Source organism: Dermatophagoides pteronyssinus, unplaced genomic scaffold, assembly GCF_027571235.1.
Source record: "Dermatophagoides pteronyssinus isolate colony J.1.1.1.1 unplaced genomic scaffold, Derpt_VIB-CSIC_2022.12 sq0034, whole genome shotgun sequence".
Taxonomy (NCBI): Eukaryota; Metazoa; Arthropoda; class Arachnida; order Sarcoptiformes; family Pyroglyphidae; genus Dermatophagoides; species Dermatophagoides pteronyssinus.
Window position 1 is genome coordinate 18,610 of NW_027461558.1, and position 14,980 is coordinate 33,589.

The 14,980-nt window shown below is 42.0% G+C and overlaps 5 protein-coding genes across 5 annotated transcripts; 1 reads left to right on the forward strand and 4 right to left on the reverse strand.

Annotated features, from left to right (window-relative positions):
- Positions 1-53: 53 nt before the first annotated feature.
- Positions 54-7,332, forward strand: zip (myosin heavy chain 10). The gene is made up of 10 exons (XM_075823692.1): positions 54-741; positions 969-1,125; positions 1,181-1,407; positions 1,465-1,528; positions 1,588-1,686; positions 1,741-1,884; positions 1,943-2,646; positions 2,705-4,090; positions 4,149-6,790; positions 6,850-7,332. Exons 1-10 carry the CDS (start codon positions 319-321, stop codon positions 7,028-7,030), a joined length of 6,027 nt encoding a protein of 2,008 aa, XP_075679807.1. The 5' UTR covers positions 54-318; the 3' UTR covers positions 7,031-7,332.
- Positions 7,252-9,656, reverse strand: LOC113790005 (Na(+)/citrate cotransporter-like). Its single transcript, XM_027339611.2, has 10 exons — positions 9,274-9,656; positions 9,095-9,210; positions 8,897-9,045; positions 8,768-8,837; positions 8,555-8,695; positions 8,375-8,488; positions 8,116-8,316; positions 7,721-8,063; positions 7,525-7,668; positions 7,252-7,466 (listed from the first exon to the last, which is right to left on the reverse strand). The coding sequence occupies exons 1-10, from the start codon at positions 9,526-9,528 to the stop codon at positions 7,329-7,331; spliced, it is 1,671 nt and encodes a 556-aa protein (XP_027195412.2). The 5' UTR covers positions 9,529-9,656; the 3' UTR covers positions 7,252-7,328.
- Positions 9,657-9,913: 257 nt separating this feature from the next.
- On the reverse strand, positions 9,914-12,179 carry LOC113790060 (methylenetetrahydrofolate reductase (NADPH)-like). The gene is made up of 2 exons (XM_027339674.2): positions 10,476-12,179; positions 9,914-10,412 (listed from the first exon to the last, which is right to left on the reverse strand). The coding sequence occupies exons 1-2, from the start codon at positions 12,027-12,029 to the stop codon at positions 10,080-10,082; spliced, it is 1,887 nt and encodes a 628-aa protein (XP_027195475.2). The 5' UTR covers positions 12,030-12,179; the 3' UTR covers positions 9,914-10,079.
- A 102-nt stretch (positions 12,180-12,281) lies between these two features.
- On the reverse strand, positions 12,282-13,556 carry Sas-4 (spindle assembly abnormal 4). The gene is made up of 3 exons (XM_027339618.2): positions 12,760-13,556; positions 12,508-12,706; positions 12,282-12,433 (listed from the first exon to the last, which is right to left on the reverse strand). The coding sequence occupies exons 1-3, from the start codon at positions 13,500-13,502 to the stop codon at positions 12,305-12,307; spliced, it is 1,071 nt and encodes a 356-aa protein (XP_027195419.2). The 5' UTR covers positions 13,503-13,556; the 3' UTR covers positions 12,282-12,304.
- A 78-nt stretch (positions 13,557-13,634) lies between these two features.
- On the reverse strand, positions 13,635-14,976 carry cpb (F-actin-capping protein subunit beta). The gene is made up of 5 exons (XM_027339619.2): positions 14,817-14,976; positions 14,672-14,761; positions 14,486-14,607; positions 13,997-14,435; positions 13,635-13,942 (listed from the first exon to the last, which is right to left on the reverse strand). The coding sequence occupies exons 1-5, from the start codon at positions 14,817-14,819 to the stop codon at positions 13,778-13,780; spliced, it is 819 nt and encodes a 272-aa protein (XP_027195420.1). The 5' UTR covers positions 14,820-14,976; the 3' UTR covers positions 13,635-13,777.
- Positions 14,977-14,980: the final 4 nt, after the last annotated feature.

The following is a 14,980-nucleotide window of genomic DNA, read 5'->3' on the forward strand; positions in this document are numbered from 1 at the left end:
GAGATTTGTGTTGTCATCATTACAATAATCCCTCTCTCTTTCTCTCATCAGCAATTGCTGCGTGCGTGTTTTTGTGTTTTTGTGTTTGATTCGTTTGATTTGTTTGATTTGTGTTTGTTTGCCCATTTCAATTCGATCAATCTTTGCAACCGACCATCAGATATTTCACCCAAATAATTTTGTATGCTTGTTATCAATCAAACCGATATCCTGCCCAAAATCATTGATTTTTTCAAACATTCATCACAGCAATCGAAGTGACATTCGTAATTGTCATTCGATTCGTTTGGGTTGCGCGCCGTACTGTCACAAACACCGATGATCATCATGTCACCTGCTCGTACCGAAACGCTTTCCCAAAATAATCCAATCAACAATAATAACAATAACAATAACGTCAACAATAACCAACCAATGGAATCGGATTTTAAATACTTGGCCGTCGATCGTACGGTGGTTTCGGATCCCACAAAAACCGCCGAGTGGTCTGCCAAACGATTAGTATGGGTTCCGCATGAAACACTGGGCTTCGTTGCCGCCAGCATCAAATTGGAACGTGCCGATGAATATGAAGTGGAAATAGTGGAATCCAATAAAAAATGCATCGTCAACAAAGACGACGTTCAAAAAATGAATCCCCCTCGTTTCAATAAAGTCGAGGATATGGCCGAATTGACCTGCTTGAACGAAGCGTCCGTTTTGCATAACCTCAAAGACCGATATTATTCCAGCCTCATTTACGTAAGTCCATCACCATCGCATTCGCCAAACAGCGCTCGAATTTCCCTTTTTTGTTGATTGTTTTTGTCAATCAACCAAATCAAAACAAAACAAAACAACAACAACCTATGCTGCAATCGCTTGGTTGTTGATGGGCGCTGGTTTGATTTCGTTCACTCTTTCACCAAACGATCACACTCGCTCATCGACTGATTGATAGTAATGTTTCCTTTTTGTTTTTTCTCCAGACATATTCCGGACTGTTTTGTGTGGTGGTCAATCCATATAAAAAGCTGCCAATCTATACGGATAAAATTATTGAACATTACAAAGGCAAAAAACGTCATGAAGTTCCGCCGCATATATTTGCTGTTACCGATGGTGCCTACCGTAGCATGTTACAAGGTATGATAACCTCGTCCTCGTCCTGATTGATTACCATTTCCATTCTTTTTCTCAGATCGCGAAGATCAATCGATTCTGTGCACCGGTGAAAGTGGTGCAGGCAAAACTGAAAACACGAAAAAAGTAATACAATATCTGGCCTATGTAGCATCATCAAAACCCCGTAGTGGATCCGTATCATTGCATACCGGAGAACTTGAACAACAACTTTTACAGGCCAATCCAATTCTGGAAGCATTCGGTAATGCTAAAACAGTCAAAAATGATAATTCATCTCGATTCGTAAGTTTACTCTGAATTTACTTTACTTCATCACTTGACTATACTCATTTGACACAGGGTAAATTTATACGCATCAATTTTGACGCATCCGGATTCATAGCCGGTGCCAACATCGAAACCTGTACGTATACTTGTAGATCTTTTCAGAAAGACAAACAAACTTATCTTGATTGTTGACAGATCTGTTGGAAAAGTCACGAACCATACGTCAAGCGGTTGATGAACGTAGTTTTCATATATTTTATCAATTGCTTAATGGGACGTTACCCGAACAAAGACGTAAGTTTGACTAACTTGAATGTTGTCAGGATTTATTTTTGCTTTGTTCTGCAGAAGAATTTCTACTGGAAGACGTTAAAAACTATGCATTCCTTACGCATGGAGCTGTACCGGTGCCCGGTGTCGACGAAGCAATCGAATTCAAAAATACCGTACAGGCTATGCAGATCATGGGTCTGAATACCGAAGAATTAAGTGGTTAGTATTTGATGATTGCTTCTCATTAATGATTACTAATATGGTCGCCCAAAAACAGCCATTTTCCGTGTCGTATCGGCCGTCATGTTGTTCGGCAACATGAAATTCAAACAGGAACGAAATTCCGATCAGGCCACATTGCCCGATAATACAGTCGCACAAAAAGTTAGCCATCTACTTGGGCTCAATGTTTCCGAAATGATCAAAGCATTTTTACGTCCCCGACTCAAAGTTGGTCGCGATTATGTGACTAAAGCACAGACCAAGGAACAAGTGGAATCATCGGTGGAAGCCATTGCCAAAGCATGTTACGAACGAATGTTCAAATGGCTTGTCCACCGAATCAATCGCTCGTTGGATCGAACCAAACGTCAAGGCGCTTCCTTCATCGGTATCCTCGACATTGCCGGTTTCGAAATTTTTGAGCTTAATTCTTTCGAACAACTCTGCATCAACTATACTAACGAAAAATTGCAACAACTTTTCAACCACACCATGTTTGTTCTCGAACAAGAAGAATATCAACGCGAAGGCATCGAATGGAAATTCATTGATTTCGGTCTCGACCTTCAACCTACCATCGATCTGATCGAAAAGCCAATGGGCATATTGGCATTGTTGGACGAAGAATGTTGGTTTCCCAAGGCGACCGACAAAACTTTTGTCGACAAACTCATTACCTCACACAATAGCCATCCCAAATTTGTTCAGACGGATTTCCGTGCCAACGCTGATTTTAGCATCAAACATTACGCCGGAAAGGTATGTTGGTTTGTGTCACTTGTCATGTTTTACTCATTACTCATACTTGACTTAATAGGTGGACTATCTAGCTTCTCAGTGGTTGATGAAAAATATGGATCCTTTGAATGAAAACGTGGTTCAATTGTTGCAACAATCATCCGATCCGTTTGTCATTCAAATATGGAAAGATGCCGAAATTGTTGGCATCGGTGTGGCCACATTAAGTGGTGATACGCAATTCGGTGCCCGTACTCGCAAAGGAATGTTTCGAACAGTATCGCAACTCTACAAAGATCAACTGACCAAATTGATGACCACCTTACGCAATACCAATCCCAATTTCGTCCGGTGTATTATTCCGAATCATGAAAAGAAAGCCGGCAAAATTGATGCCCCACTTGTACTGGATCAGCTTCGTTGCAATGGTGTTTTGGAAGGCATTCGAATCTGTCGACAAGGTTTTCCGAATCGAATTCAATTCCAGGAATTCAAACAACGATATGAATTGCTTACACCCAATGCTATTCCCAAAGGGTTCATGGATGGCAAACTTGCATGCGAAAAAATGATTGCCGCTCTGGATTTGGATCCCAATCTTTATCGAATTGGTCAATCGAAGATATTCTTTCGTGCCGGTGTGCTAGCTCAACTGGAAGAAGAACGCGATATGAAAATATCCGACTTGGTTGTCAATTTTCAGGCATGGTGTCGTGGTCTGCTAGCCCGTCGTAATTATCATAAACGATTGCAACAACTGAATGCTATTCGTGTTATTCAACGCAACTGTGCTGCATATCTTAAACTTCGCAATTGGTCTTGGTGGCGTTTGTATACCAAAGTGAAACCATTGCTCGAAGTGACTAAACATGAAGACAAGTTATTGGAAAAGGAGGATGAAATACGTCAGGTGAAGGATAAGCTGAACAGAGCGCAACAGGAATTGGTCGATTTGGATAAAAAATATCAACAACTAGTGACCGAAAAGAATGATCTATCGGCCGCTCTTCAGGCCGAAACCGAGCTCTGCAACGAAGCCGAAGAAGCTCGTGTACGTTTGACTGTTCGCAAACAAGAGCTGGAGGAATTGATCATCGAATTGGAAACACGTATCGACGAAGAAGTCGATCAATTTCAGGTTTTGAACAATGAAAAAAAGAAACTGCAATCACATATCCAGGATCTGGAAGAACAGCTGGAAGAAGAAGAATCGGCCAGGCAAAAATTGCAAATCGAAAAGCTGGCACTGGAAACCAAGGTGAAAAAGCTGCAGGAAGAAGCATCCGTCTCCGAGGATACACACGGCAAATTGGCCAAAGAGAAAAAATTACTAGATGACCGGCTGGCCGAATTGATGAAAACGGTTGGCGAAGAAGAAGAAAAATCCAAACATCTTGCCAAACTGAAAGTTAAATATGAAAGTTCAATCACCGAACTAGAAGACAAACTTAAAAAAGAACAAGAGGTAAGTCTATCTGTCTGTTCTGGCTCGATGCCATTCATGTTTAACTGTTTCTGTTTAGCAAAAATACGAATTGGAACGTGTCCGACGCCGTCTCGAAAACGAATTAAGCGATACAAAAGAACAGCTCAGCGAAAAGAATGGCCAATTGGAAGATGTACAGGCATTGATCAGCAAAAAAGAAGCCGATCTAGGTCAGGCATTGTCGCGTTGTGATGAAGAATCGGCATCGCGTAGCCAAATACAGAAACAGCTACGAGAATTGGAATCACAATTGGCCGAAATCCAAGAGGATCTCGAAACAGAACGACAGGCGCGTGCCAAAGCAGAAAAACAGAAGCGCGACCTGAACGAAGAGCTGGAAGCGCTCAAAAACGAGTTAATGGATTCGTTGGATGTCACCGCCGCTCAACAAGATCTGACACAGAAACGTGAACAGGAGCTTGATCGATTACGACGCAGTCTGGAAGAAGAATCACAACAACACGAAAGCCAGATCCAGGATCTTCGCCAAAAATACGGCAAAACTATCGAAGAATTGAACGAAAGTATCGATAATCTCCGTAAGACAAAAACCACGCTCGAAAAAACCAAATTGAATCTGGAAGCCGAAAACGCAGAAATGACGCAGGAAATTGCCAACATCAACCAGGCCAAACAGGATAGTGAACGTCGTCGCAAACAGGTGGAGTCGCAAGTGTCCGAATTGACTAGCCGTTTGAATGAGATCGAAACGAAAAAGGCCGAATTGGTGGAAAAAGGGGCCAAAATGCAACAGGAACTGGAATCGGCATTATCGCAGCTAGAAGAAGCTGATCGTCGTGCCAGTCAGGCAAACAAAAACAGCAACACATTGAATGTACAGTTGGCCGAACTTCAGGAATTGTTGCAAGAAGAAACGAAACAAAAATTATCGCTCAATTCCAGACTACGACAAGTGGAGAGCGAGCGTGACGCTATTCGCGAACAAATCGAAGAAGAGGAAAAGTTGAAAAAATCCTTGGAAGCCCGGCTCAATCAGATTAACGCTGCATTCGTGGAAGCCAAGAAAAAAAGCGAAGAGGATGCCGAATTGTTGGTGCTGTCCGAAGAGAATCGTAAAAAAGCTGTCAAAGAATTCGAAATTGCCGGCCAACAATTGAAAGAAGCTGTGGCCACTATTGACAAATTGGAAAAATCCAAGAAAAAACTCCAGTCCGAAGTGGATGATTTGAATATTGAGCTCGAAAATCAACGATCCAAAGTTTCCGAGTTGGAAAAGAAACAGAAAAAATTCGATGCCATGATCCAAGAGGAAAAGGAATTATCGGCCAAAATCGCCAACGAACGTGATCAGGCGGAACGTGAATCGCGTGAAAAGGAAACGAAAATCCTCTCCCTGCAGCGAGAACTGGAAGATCGCGACAATCTCTATGTGGAAAATGAACGAGCCAAAAAGCTACTGCAGACCGAATTGGACGAATTGATCAACAATCAATCGTCTACCTATAAAAACTTCCATGAACTGGAAAAAGCAAAACGTAGTCTGGAGAATGTGGTTGCCGAACAAAAAGCTCATATCGAAGAGCTCGAAGATGAACTGATGGTTCTGGAAGATTCCAAACTTCGTAGCGAAGTCAATGCACAGGCCATGAAATCGCAATTCGAACGTGAACTGAAAGACAAAGAGGAACAGGCCGAGGAAAAACGACGCGGTCTCATCAAAAAGATTCGCGATCTGGAGACCGAATTGGAAGAAGAACGCAAACAAAAATCGGCCGCCACAATGGCTCGCAAAAAGCTCGAAAGCGAATTGCATGATCTCGAACAACAACTGGAGATTGGCAACAAAATGAAAGAAGATGCAATCAAACAGTACAAACGTCTGCAAGCTCAGTCCAAAGATAATCAACGCGAAAGCGAGGAATACAAAGCCGTGGCCGAAGAATTGAGCGCCCAGAACAAGGAATACGAAAAACGGTTCAAAGTGTCCGAAGCCGAATTGATTCAGGCCCAAGAAGATCTGGCCGCTTCCGAACGGTTGCGTCGTGCTTTCGAAAGTGAACGTGACGAATATCTGGATGAAATCAACAATCTGGCACCGCTTCGAAGCCAGATCCAGGACGAACGTAAACGATTCGAAGCGCAGATCAGCGAACTGCAGGACCGGCTCGAGGAAGAGCAAAGCAACGCCGAAGTACTCGTCGACCGCATCAAAAAGATGCAAACCCAAGTGGAACAGATGAACAACGAACTGAGCAACGAACGTTCGCTTAGCCAGAAAAACGAAACGGCTCGTACTGCCGCCGAACGACTAAACAAAGAGCTTCGCAACAAACTTCAAGAACTCGAATCGACGCAACGAACCAAGAACAAACAACTGATCAGTCAGATGGAAAACAAAATCATCCAACTGGAAGAGCAACTGGACAACGAGACCAAGGAAAAACAAGGTGCCAACAAAATGATTCGCAAAATGGAAAAACGCATCAAAGACATCCAGGCTCAGATCGAAGACGAAAAACGACTGACCGAACAGATGAACAACAAACTGGAAAAAAGTAATGCCCGCACCAAATCGTTGAAAAACCAGCTGGACGAATTGGAAGAGGAATGTTCTCGCGAAAAGACCAGCCGCCGCAAAGCGCAGCGAGAACTCGAGGACACCATCGAAGCCAACGAATCGTTGTGCAAAGAGATTGAAATTCTCAAAAACAAACTGAGGTGAGTTTCCAACTGCAATACTCTCTCATTGCTAACCATTATTAATAATTCCATTGCAGACGGTCGACGGCCAGCTCCCGTAACTACATTTCGAACAAACGTGGCTCGATGAGTGGCACCGGCGACGACAATTCCATCGGTTCGCCTCAAGATGACGACAGCCCGACCAACGATGACACCAGTCCATCCTCCACACCGGCACCAAGTTCTCGTATTTTACCGCAGGGACAGCCCATGTAATGTCCAGTATTAAAGCATCATCAGTGCAGAAATGAAATGAACACATTCCTTGTCTGACTGTCTTAACATGGATTGTTAACCCACCCCGACCATTCTATTCTATTCTATTTTAACCCCTATCTCATCTCTCTCTCTCTTTCTATCACTAACATTGTCTTCCGGCTGTTGATTGTGAATGTCTAATGAATTATCTTCCAAAACATGATTTGAAATAGCATTGATTATTTATGAGATGATGATATATTTATTGTGATTTATAGCATATAACACAAATTTATTGAATAAAATAAATTTTAATCTAATCAAGTGCAGCGGTTGTTTGATTGACGTTGCTCAACGCGTTTGTTTTCAGTTCGAATATAACCGGTCCCCATACATTGTTGATGGCCAACAATATAAACACGCACATTATCTTGAGAAAGAATCCCGGAATCAACTGTGCAGCGAACAAGACAATTCAATTCGAGTCAACCGATTGCTCAATCACAACTTACCATATCTCTGCTTTTCATTTTGCCCGCTTCGAATATGATGGCATTCGTTCCGGACGAGAAGGGCATCATGAACGCATACGAACAGCTTACAGTCACCGGCAACATCACCGACAATGGATTCATGTCCATCTGCATCGACTGCGACTACAATCGGCATTGATTGATTAATCAACATGGACAACAACATTCGACTAACCATTTGTTGAATCACAGGCAGCATTATATTGATTGCAGCAGCATTCGACACCAACTCGGTCAGCGTCATACTCACCGAACACAATATCAAAGTAATGACAAACGGAGGAAACTGTTGCAACACCTGTAGACTATTGCCCACTACCACCGACAGACCGGATAGTTCGCATCCTTTGGCCATGGCAAAACCACCGCCCATCAGCAACATTACCGACCAGGATACCTTTTCGCGAGTGCTTTTCCAGTCAAGCAACATTGGCGAATTGGCCAAATTGCTTGGATCGGCCGGTATCATGAAAAAAAGCAACACAACAAACATGGTGGGCACTGCATCTTTGATAAAACTAATTTCCAACCACATTCACCAATTTGTACAGTAATTTGATTACTACTCACTGGCTTTCATCGCCAAACAACGTTGTCCAGCCGTACATAAAATCCGGTGCCCGAAAAAACCACAGCGAAAACAGCAAGCCAAACAACGCCAGCACGGCCATTTCGTTGAATCGGATAGGGCCCAGACGATCGTATTGCTGACGCAACGCTTCCATCACTTGCTTTTCGTTATGTTCGGATTCCAATTTCGATTTGGCACCACTATATTATCGGATGCAATGAGCAACAACCATATCACAAATAAAATAACAGCACTTACCGTTTGCCATTGCCGCGAACAAAGTAACAAGTCAGAAAAAACCATGTAACCATCACCAACAAAACCAATCCGGGAACATTGAAGAAAAACCAGTCGGAAAAGGAAATCGGATCGCTAACGAAAGATTAGCAAACCATCAAGGTAAACAAAGTAAACATTGTTCCACTTTCAGAAACTTACTCTTTCAGGAATTCATTCAGAACCAGATTAGTGGACGTACCAGTCAATGTTCCGGTGCCGCCAATATTTGCCGCATAACAGATTCCCAACAGGATACCTTTGCGCAATCGTTTTGATTGTTTTTTCCGCAACACTGAAAAACTGACCAACGAAAGAGAACAATGTGTAAGTGAAGGGAACGAGACACACGAGGTTGTTGTCAGAGACACCTACGTGCTTGTCTTGATCGTTGATCGGGTTCGTATCGAATTGGTCCGGACACGGTCACCAATATTGACTAATACTGGCCACATCAACCAAACGGATCATCATTCATTCAGCATACTCATCAATAGTACATACCTGCATCTGTTGTCATCACCGAGACCGATTGACGTCTGGTCAATTGGTCGAGTGCTGCATTTGCAATGGGCAACATCATGGCCACTGTAGCCATATTGCTTATCCACATCGAAAGAAAGGCAGTGGTGGCCATAAATCCAAGGAATAATCTTAATCAGACGATAATCAGCATTCCGTTTCAGATTCATCACCACTTACCTTCTGGGTGAAGTTCCAGTCAAGATGATCACTTTCAAGGCTATTCGTTCGTGAAGGTTTGATTTGGAAACAGCCGACGCCGCGATCATACTCCCCAAAAAGACCATTACGGTGCCCTATCAGAAAGATCACCAAGAAATGATTCTACTCGAACAGTGAATAGACATTATGCACATTACATTGAAATAGGATTTGGCCACTTCGTCGGTCGATATAATCTGCAACAAAGGAAACAAAACGACCGGTATCACCGATGTGATGGCCATCGGAATAACTTCGGTAAACCAATAGGTGATCATCACAGCCACCACATAACCACACTGGGCTTCCTTGCCCATCATCAACAACGGTGACCAAATAAACGGCGTCAACCAACAAACAAGCAAATTTTTCACTGCCGACAATTTGCTCAACATGGTTTTCGATTTCGACATCTTGGCGGTTGAATGTTTTGGATGAATAAAGATTTGACCATTGAATTCATTCGAATCGGTGAATTGCTTGCTGATGCAGAGCTCATTGCCAAATGATTCGCATATAAAAGTCGACGTCAATGTTTAGTATTGGTAGTGTCCAGGATGGCAAATCGCATTAGCAAGAGCACATCGAATTGTTCGAATAAACAAATGCTATCATTGATTAGATATGCATTCGATTGACTTTGCACTCCACTGCTTGCCATACCTAATAGATATTATACCATTGCTAGGTTTCAGCATCATCCTTTGTATCCAGTCAGTCAGTAAGCCAGGCAACACCTTGCTCATCCGACAGATATTTGCTTGACCTAATTCAATGACCCTATCTACATGACACAAATTAACATCGAAAAGGAAGCAAACCAAGAATTTATTTGCCCAATCATCAATTAAGAAATAACAGTAATCACATTTTTGATAACAATCAACAATCAGTCGGCCTGTCAATCAAACGATGAAATCAAAGGCATGCATGGTCCAAAGTATGCATTCATATCAAAGTCGAATCACACCTCATGACTGCTCGAAGTACAGTGGTTCGAAACTATCACTTGTTCCAGCATGGACCACAAACATGTTTCGTTCGGATAATCATTGTCGACCAGATTGACCAGGTAGTATGTGTTACAGATCGAACCAAGAACGCTGTGCGATTCAACATCCTCGTCCGGATAGACACGAGCCCATTTGTTCATCCATAGACTGAAAGCTTCGTCTTTCCAGACTTTAAAGCTGACGACATCCACGATGGTCGGCTGGATGATTTCTTTGCCAGGAAACACGCCCCATGTCACTGCTATCGGTTCGTCTTCATCACAGTTTGTATAGAACGGATCGCCCTGTTTCGAACCAAAGAAAAAATTAAAATAAAATTGTTCCATATTAGCATATCAGTGACTTACCTTGCTGTTGGTGATTTGATAGTTGACCAGTGGATAGTGTGGCAAAATTTTCAACAGGCAGTCAATTTTATGCTGAGAAATGAAAAACTCGACATATGCTTTTTGATAAACGTAGCCGTTTGGTGATCCCCAGCCATGTATCGAATCACTGGAACTAATTCCATTGACATTGGGCTGCGAATTGATGGTAAGAATACCATGTCTGTTCAGATGAGACAAACGATGCCGTATCACATTGGTTTCGGGTGCCAGTCCTTCATCATTCCAGGGTAGTGATTCAACTTTATGACCGAAACGATTGTTAGTGCCAGCTACGTACGCTTCGAATATATGCCACACATCTTGTTCATCAAGCAATTGTTTACCCCACATGGCAGCATATCGTTTGCGATTTTTCGGCGTTATCGAATCCAATGCGGCAAACAAATGGTAATCGTTCAACGAACCGAATGAAGGCGAATGAACTCGACCCCAACGACCATTAGGAAATTCATCCCAAGTATTGGTTCGTTGTACATAGCTTTCTGGCCGCCCTGACCAAAATATGGGTCGTACATTCTCGCTACAACGGCGATGGTTTACCGGCTGTTTCCAGGGCAATGGTTTATGGCAAAAACTGTAGCCAATTTCCAACGCTTTCACTATGGTAGCTGTGGCATGTTGTCGATTCAATGTGAAAAAGTGAAGCCCTGGAGTGCGACCGGATTGCATCAATTGTCGACAAAGATGAATGGTCCATTCAATACCATAGTTACGAACAGCTTCGTCATTATTGCGAATAGGTTCCAAATCTTGGATGATTCGATTCGGTATGTCCAGTTGAGATAAACGTGTAATTTTTGTCAAAGAATCGTAACTTTGTATGGGCATGATTCCGGGCAGAATGGGCACCTCGATACCGATAGCACGACATTCGTCAACAAAATCAATGTAGACATCTGCTTCGAAGAACAGCTGCGTGATAATGAAATCGGCACCAGCATCCACCTTTTTCTTCAGATTTTCTCGATCTTGTTGTTTGTTCATAGATTCGGGGTGTTCGATCGGATATCCGGCCACAGCGATGGTAAAATAATCACCATAATGATGACGAATAAAACCAACCAGGTCGGATGCGTAATGAAAGTCTCCAACGGTATTTTCGTTCAGATCACCACGAAGAGCCAATATGTTTGTGATGCCAATCTGCTTGAGTCGTTCTAGAATAGCCAACATTTTGTCGGTTGTCATATCGACACAGGTCAAATGGATCATGGTGTCAAGCCAACAATAATTGAGGGCAATTTCTGCCACTTGCATACTGAGTATATCGTCCATATTATCCAATTGGTTCATTGTCGAATGCCAAGTGACGGTGGAAAATAGAGAGCCCAATTGTCGGAAATTATTCAACAATGGAACCAGATTATCCAAAGCTTTCCATGTTTTCGGTGGGAATAATTCGATGGAAAAAAAGCTCACCTCCCGGGATTGACTACGTTCAGTTAGTTTGCTACTAAGCGGCACAAAACCGGAAGATCCGTTGGTGGAATGTTTTTTCACTTTTTCTTGCATTGTTTGATTGACAGGCTGGCAATTCGTACATCAACATTCAACAGTGATGATGTCGGCTAAAAATGCACATTTTCCCATCAAAGTCGGCCTTTATTGTGATGGAATAGTAGTGGGCGTCAATAATTTTGTTTATCAATGATAATGATGATCGAATCTCACATCAATGATATTCGCTGCTTATCAATCGTACCATTTTTTCTCTTGTTCATACAACTTATCTTGTCATCATCATACATTAAGTCTAAGTAAGCATGTTTGATTGTTTTTTTCTTGGTTCAAAGATAATCTGCACCCAGGATATGGCCACGACCATCTTTAAACAATAAACGACCGTCATTGTAGAGAATTTCTTGTAAACCATTCGAATACACGGTCTTTACTTTTCCAGAGGCGAATTTTCGTTTCTTTCAACCAAAAACAAACAAAAAAAACAAAGGCCATCAAACAAAAAGTTCAGACACTCAAACATTACACATACCACATAAGTGTTGGTTCTGATCTCAACATCACCATTCGGATAGTATCGCTTTTGTACGCCATTCGCGTAGCAACAGTATGTAGAGCCATCGACCAATCGAATCTGTTCACTGTGATCACTTTGTTTGATCCAGGCTTGCACACCATCCGGATATGTGATTTGTTTATCACCATTCGGTAATAAACGTTCCATTTGACCGCTATTAAATCAATCAAATTGAAGACAAATTATAGCCATTATCACATTACTTACTTGGCAAATTTAACAACAATCGTTTGATCAGGTTCAATAGTTCGAAAGGCACCGTTTGGGAAATGTTGTTCGGCTACATCATGGCTGTGATTAGAATGGAATTTGTTGTTGATATCTTCAAGATTTTTCTCCACCAAATTCAATTTAGTCATCAAATCCTGATTGTCATCCATTTCGATAAGAGTAGCCTTCAAACGATATAATCGTTCGATTCGATGTTCGAGCATTCGAATCTGTTGGTTTGTTTCGGCAATGAACGAATCCTCCCACTCATCGCTAGTTGCAATTGATAGTTGAGTGTCGCTGTCGATCGGATCAGTCCCTTTGTCTTGATAATCGATTGTTGATTTGTCACATTCGATTTTATCCGGTTCAACAGAAGATCTGTCAGCGACGTTCTGAAAAACATTCGCCGGTTTCAGATTGGTTTTCTGAATACCGAATCGTTTCAGTCCGTCACCCTTGCGAAGAAAGGGACGCTTTTCGATTCGACTCGGTTTCGGTTCATCTCTTACGATTTTGACAATATTCTGATGTTGGCTCAATTTCTCATTGTCCAATCTGAATCGTACTTTGGCTTTAGGTTCGTTCGGTTTACCACTAACAAGAGCTGTTCCCAATGACTGACTTAATCGATCTGAATTTCGATTGATCACACTCAGATTATGATCACGACAATCGCCATTTGTTAATGATTCAAGATCAATATCAAGAAGTTTACGCAATTCATTCACTGTTTCCATCAAGGTTGATTTTTTTGTTTGTTTTGAAAATTCTAACAAAATTCAAACAATGAAAGACGCGCGCACACGCTAAACAACGCTCAACGTTCGATTGGTTTGTTCATAAAGAACGTAATCAAATTAAAATTCCAATTTGGATTTGAAAATCGGTCTTTTTTTATTTGAAACAAGATTGGATACATGGTAGGATGATCAAAGCGATAATAACAATGATTTGTTTCGATTGTGAACAAATAAATGGCTTTAAGTGAAGACAAATTCAGTAAACACAAACATCATTCTTTTTGCCGTTTCTGTAACGCTTGTGCCAGCTCCGTTTTGACCGCTTCCTGAGCTTTGAGTTCGTTCAACGAATTGACCGACCGTAACCCATTGAGGATGTTGTTCGTTTTGCCAAAATATATTTCATTGAGCGTCGAACGGATTTTGTTCTCCATGTCCTAGACCAAAACAACGATAATCAAATTGATTGCTCAACCCGACAAAAAACCTACCTCGACCATTTTGCCAATGTTGGCAATGTGCGAAAAGGCATCGGTGACGGCATTGTCTCCTTCTATTTGCCGGGTAAGACTACCGCCCAGGTTCATCGTACCCGAACTTTGTTTGTTGGTCTGAAGCCAAAGCATAACTGTGGTAGTCAATTTATAATGAGCATTACGGCCTCCCGATTTTTCTTGCACTTCGACCACATGAATCGAATCCCAACAGCCTTTGATCTTTTTCGAACCGTCGCCCACTTTCTTGATGAGAATAACACCGGCAAAGCCGTGATCGAGGTCCCAGAAATAGACCGAAGAAACGCCCCCTTCAAAATACATTTCCCGATACAGATCGAACGCATGATTGGCATCCATCTCTAATTGGCGTAGTTTTTCCGATGGTACATTACCATCATCAAGTGGTGGATCGTATTGATTGCTCCACGGAGATCTAAACATAATCCGAATGTCATCATTCCTTCGATATTAGCCATCACTTACCTGTACGAATCACCATCTCGATTGTAATCACAGAGAAGATATTCTTTGCCCGATTGTTTATCTCTGGCCACCTTTAATGGCTGATCGACTGACGACAGAAGTTCTTCGCATAAATCCGGTACCTAACGAGACAATCAATCAATCAATCAGTCAAGAAGATTGAATACTATCATCAACAATACTAACCAGATCAAGTAAATGACTGAGATTACGTTCGATCTGTTGCGGCGGCAAACGACGCATCAAATCTAATGCATGATCCAATTGTTTGTCCGTCTATTTGTGGAGGCAAAAAAATTGGTATCATCCATCATGATCCACAACAACTTACCATGGTTCTCAGTGAGCGAAACGAAATTAAAATTGAATTCCACAATGATCAACAACAACAACAACAATTGTCAATGGGCAACCAAACAACCAATTTGGTGTATTGCCTCTGTCTGTCCGTCCTGTCAGTTTTTCTGTCGGTTCTTTTTGGCGTGTCTTTCTCTC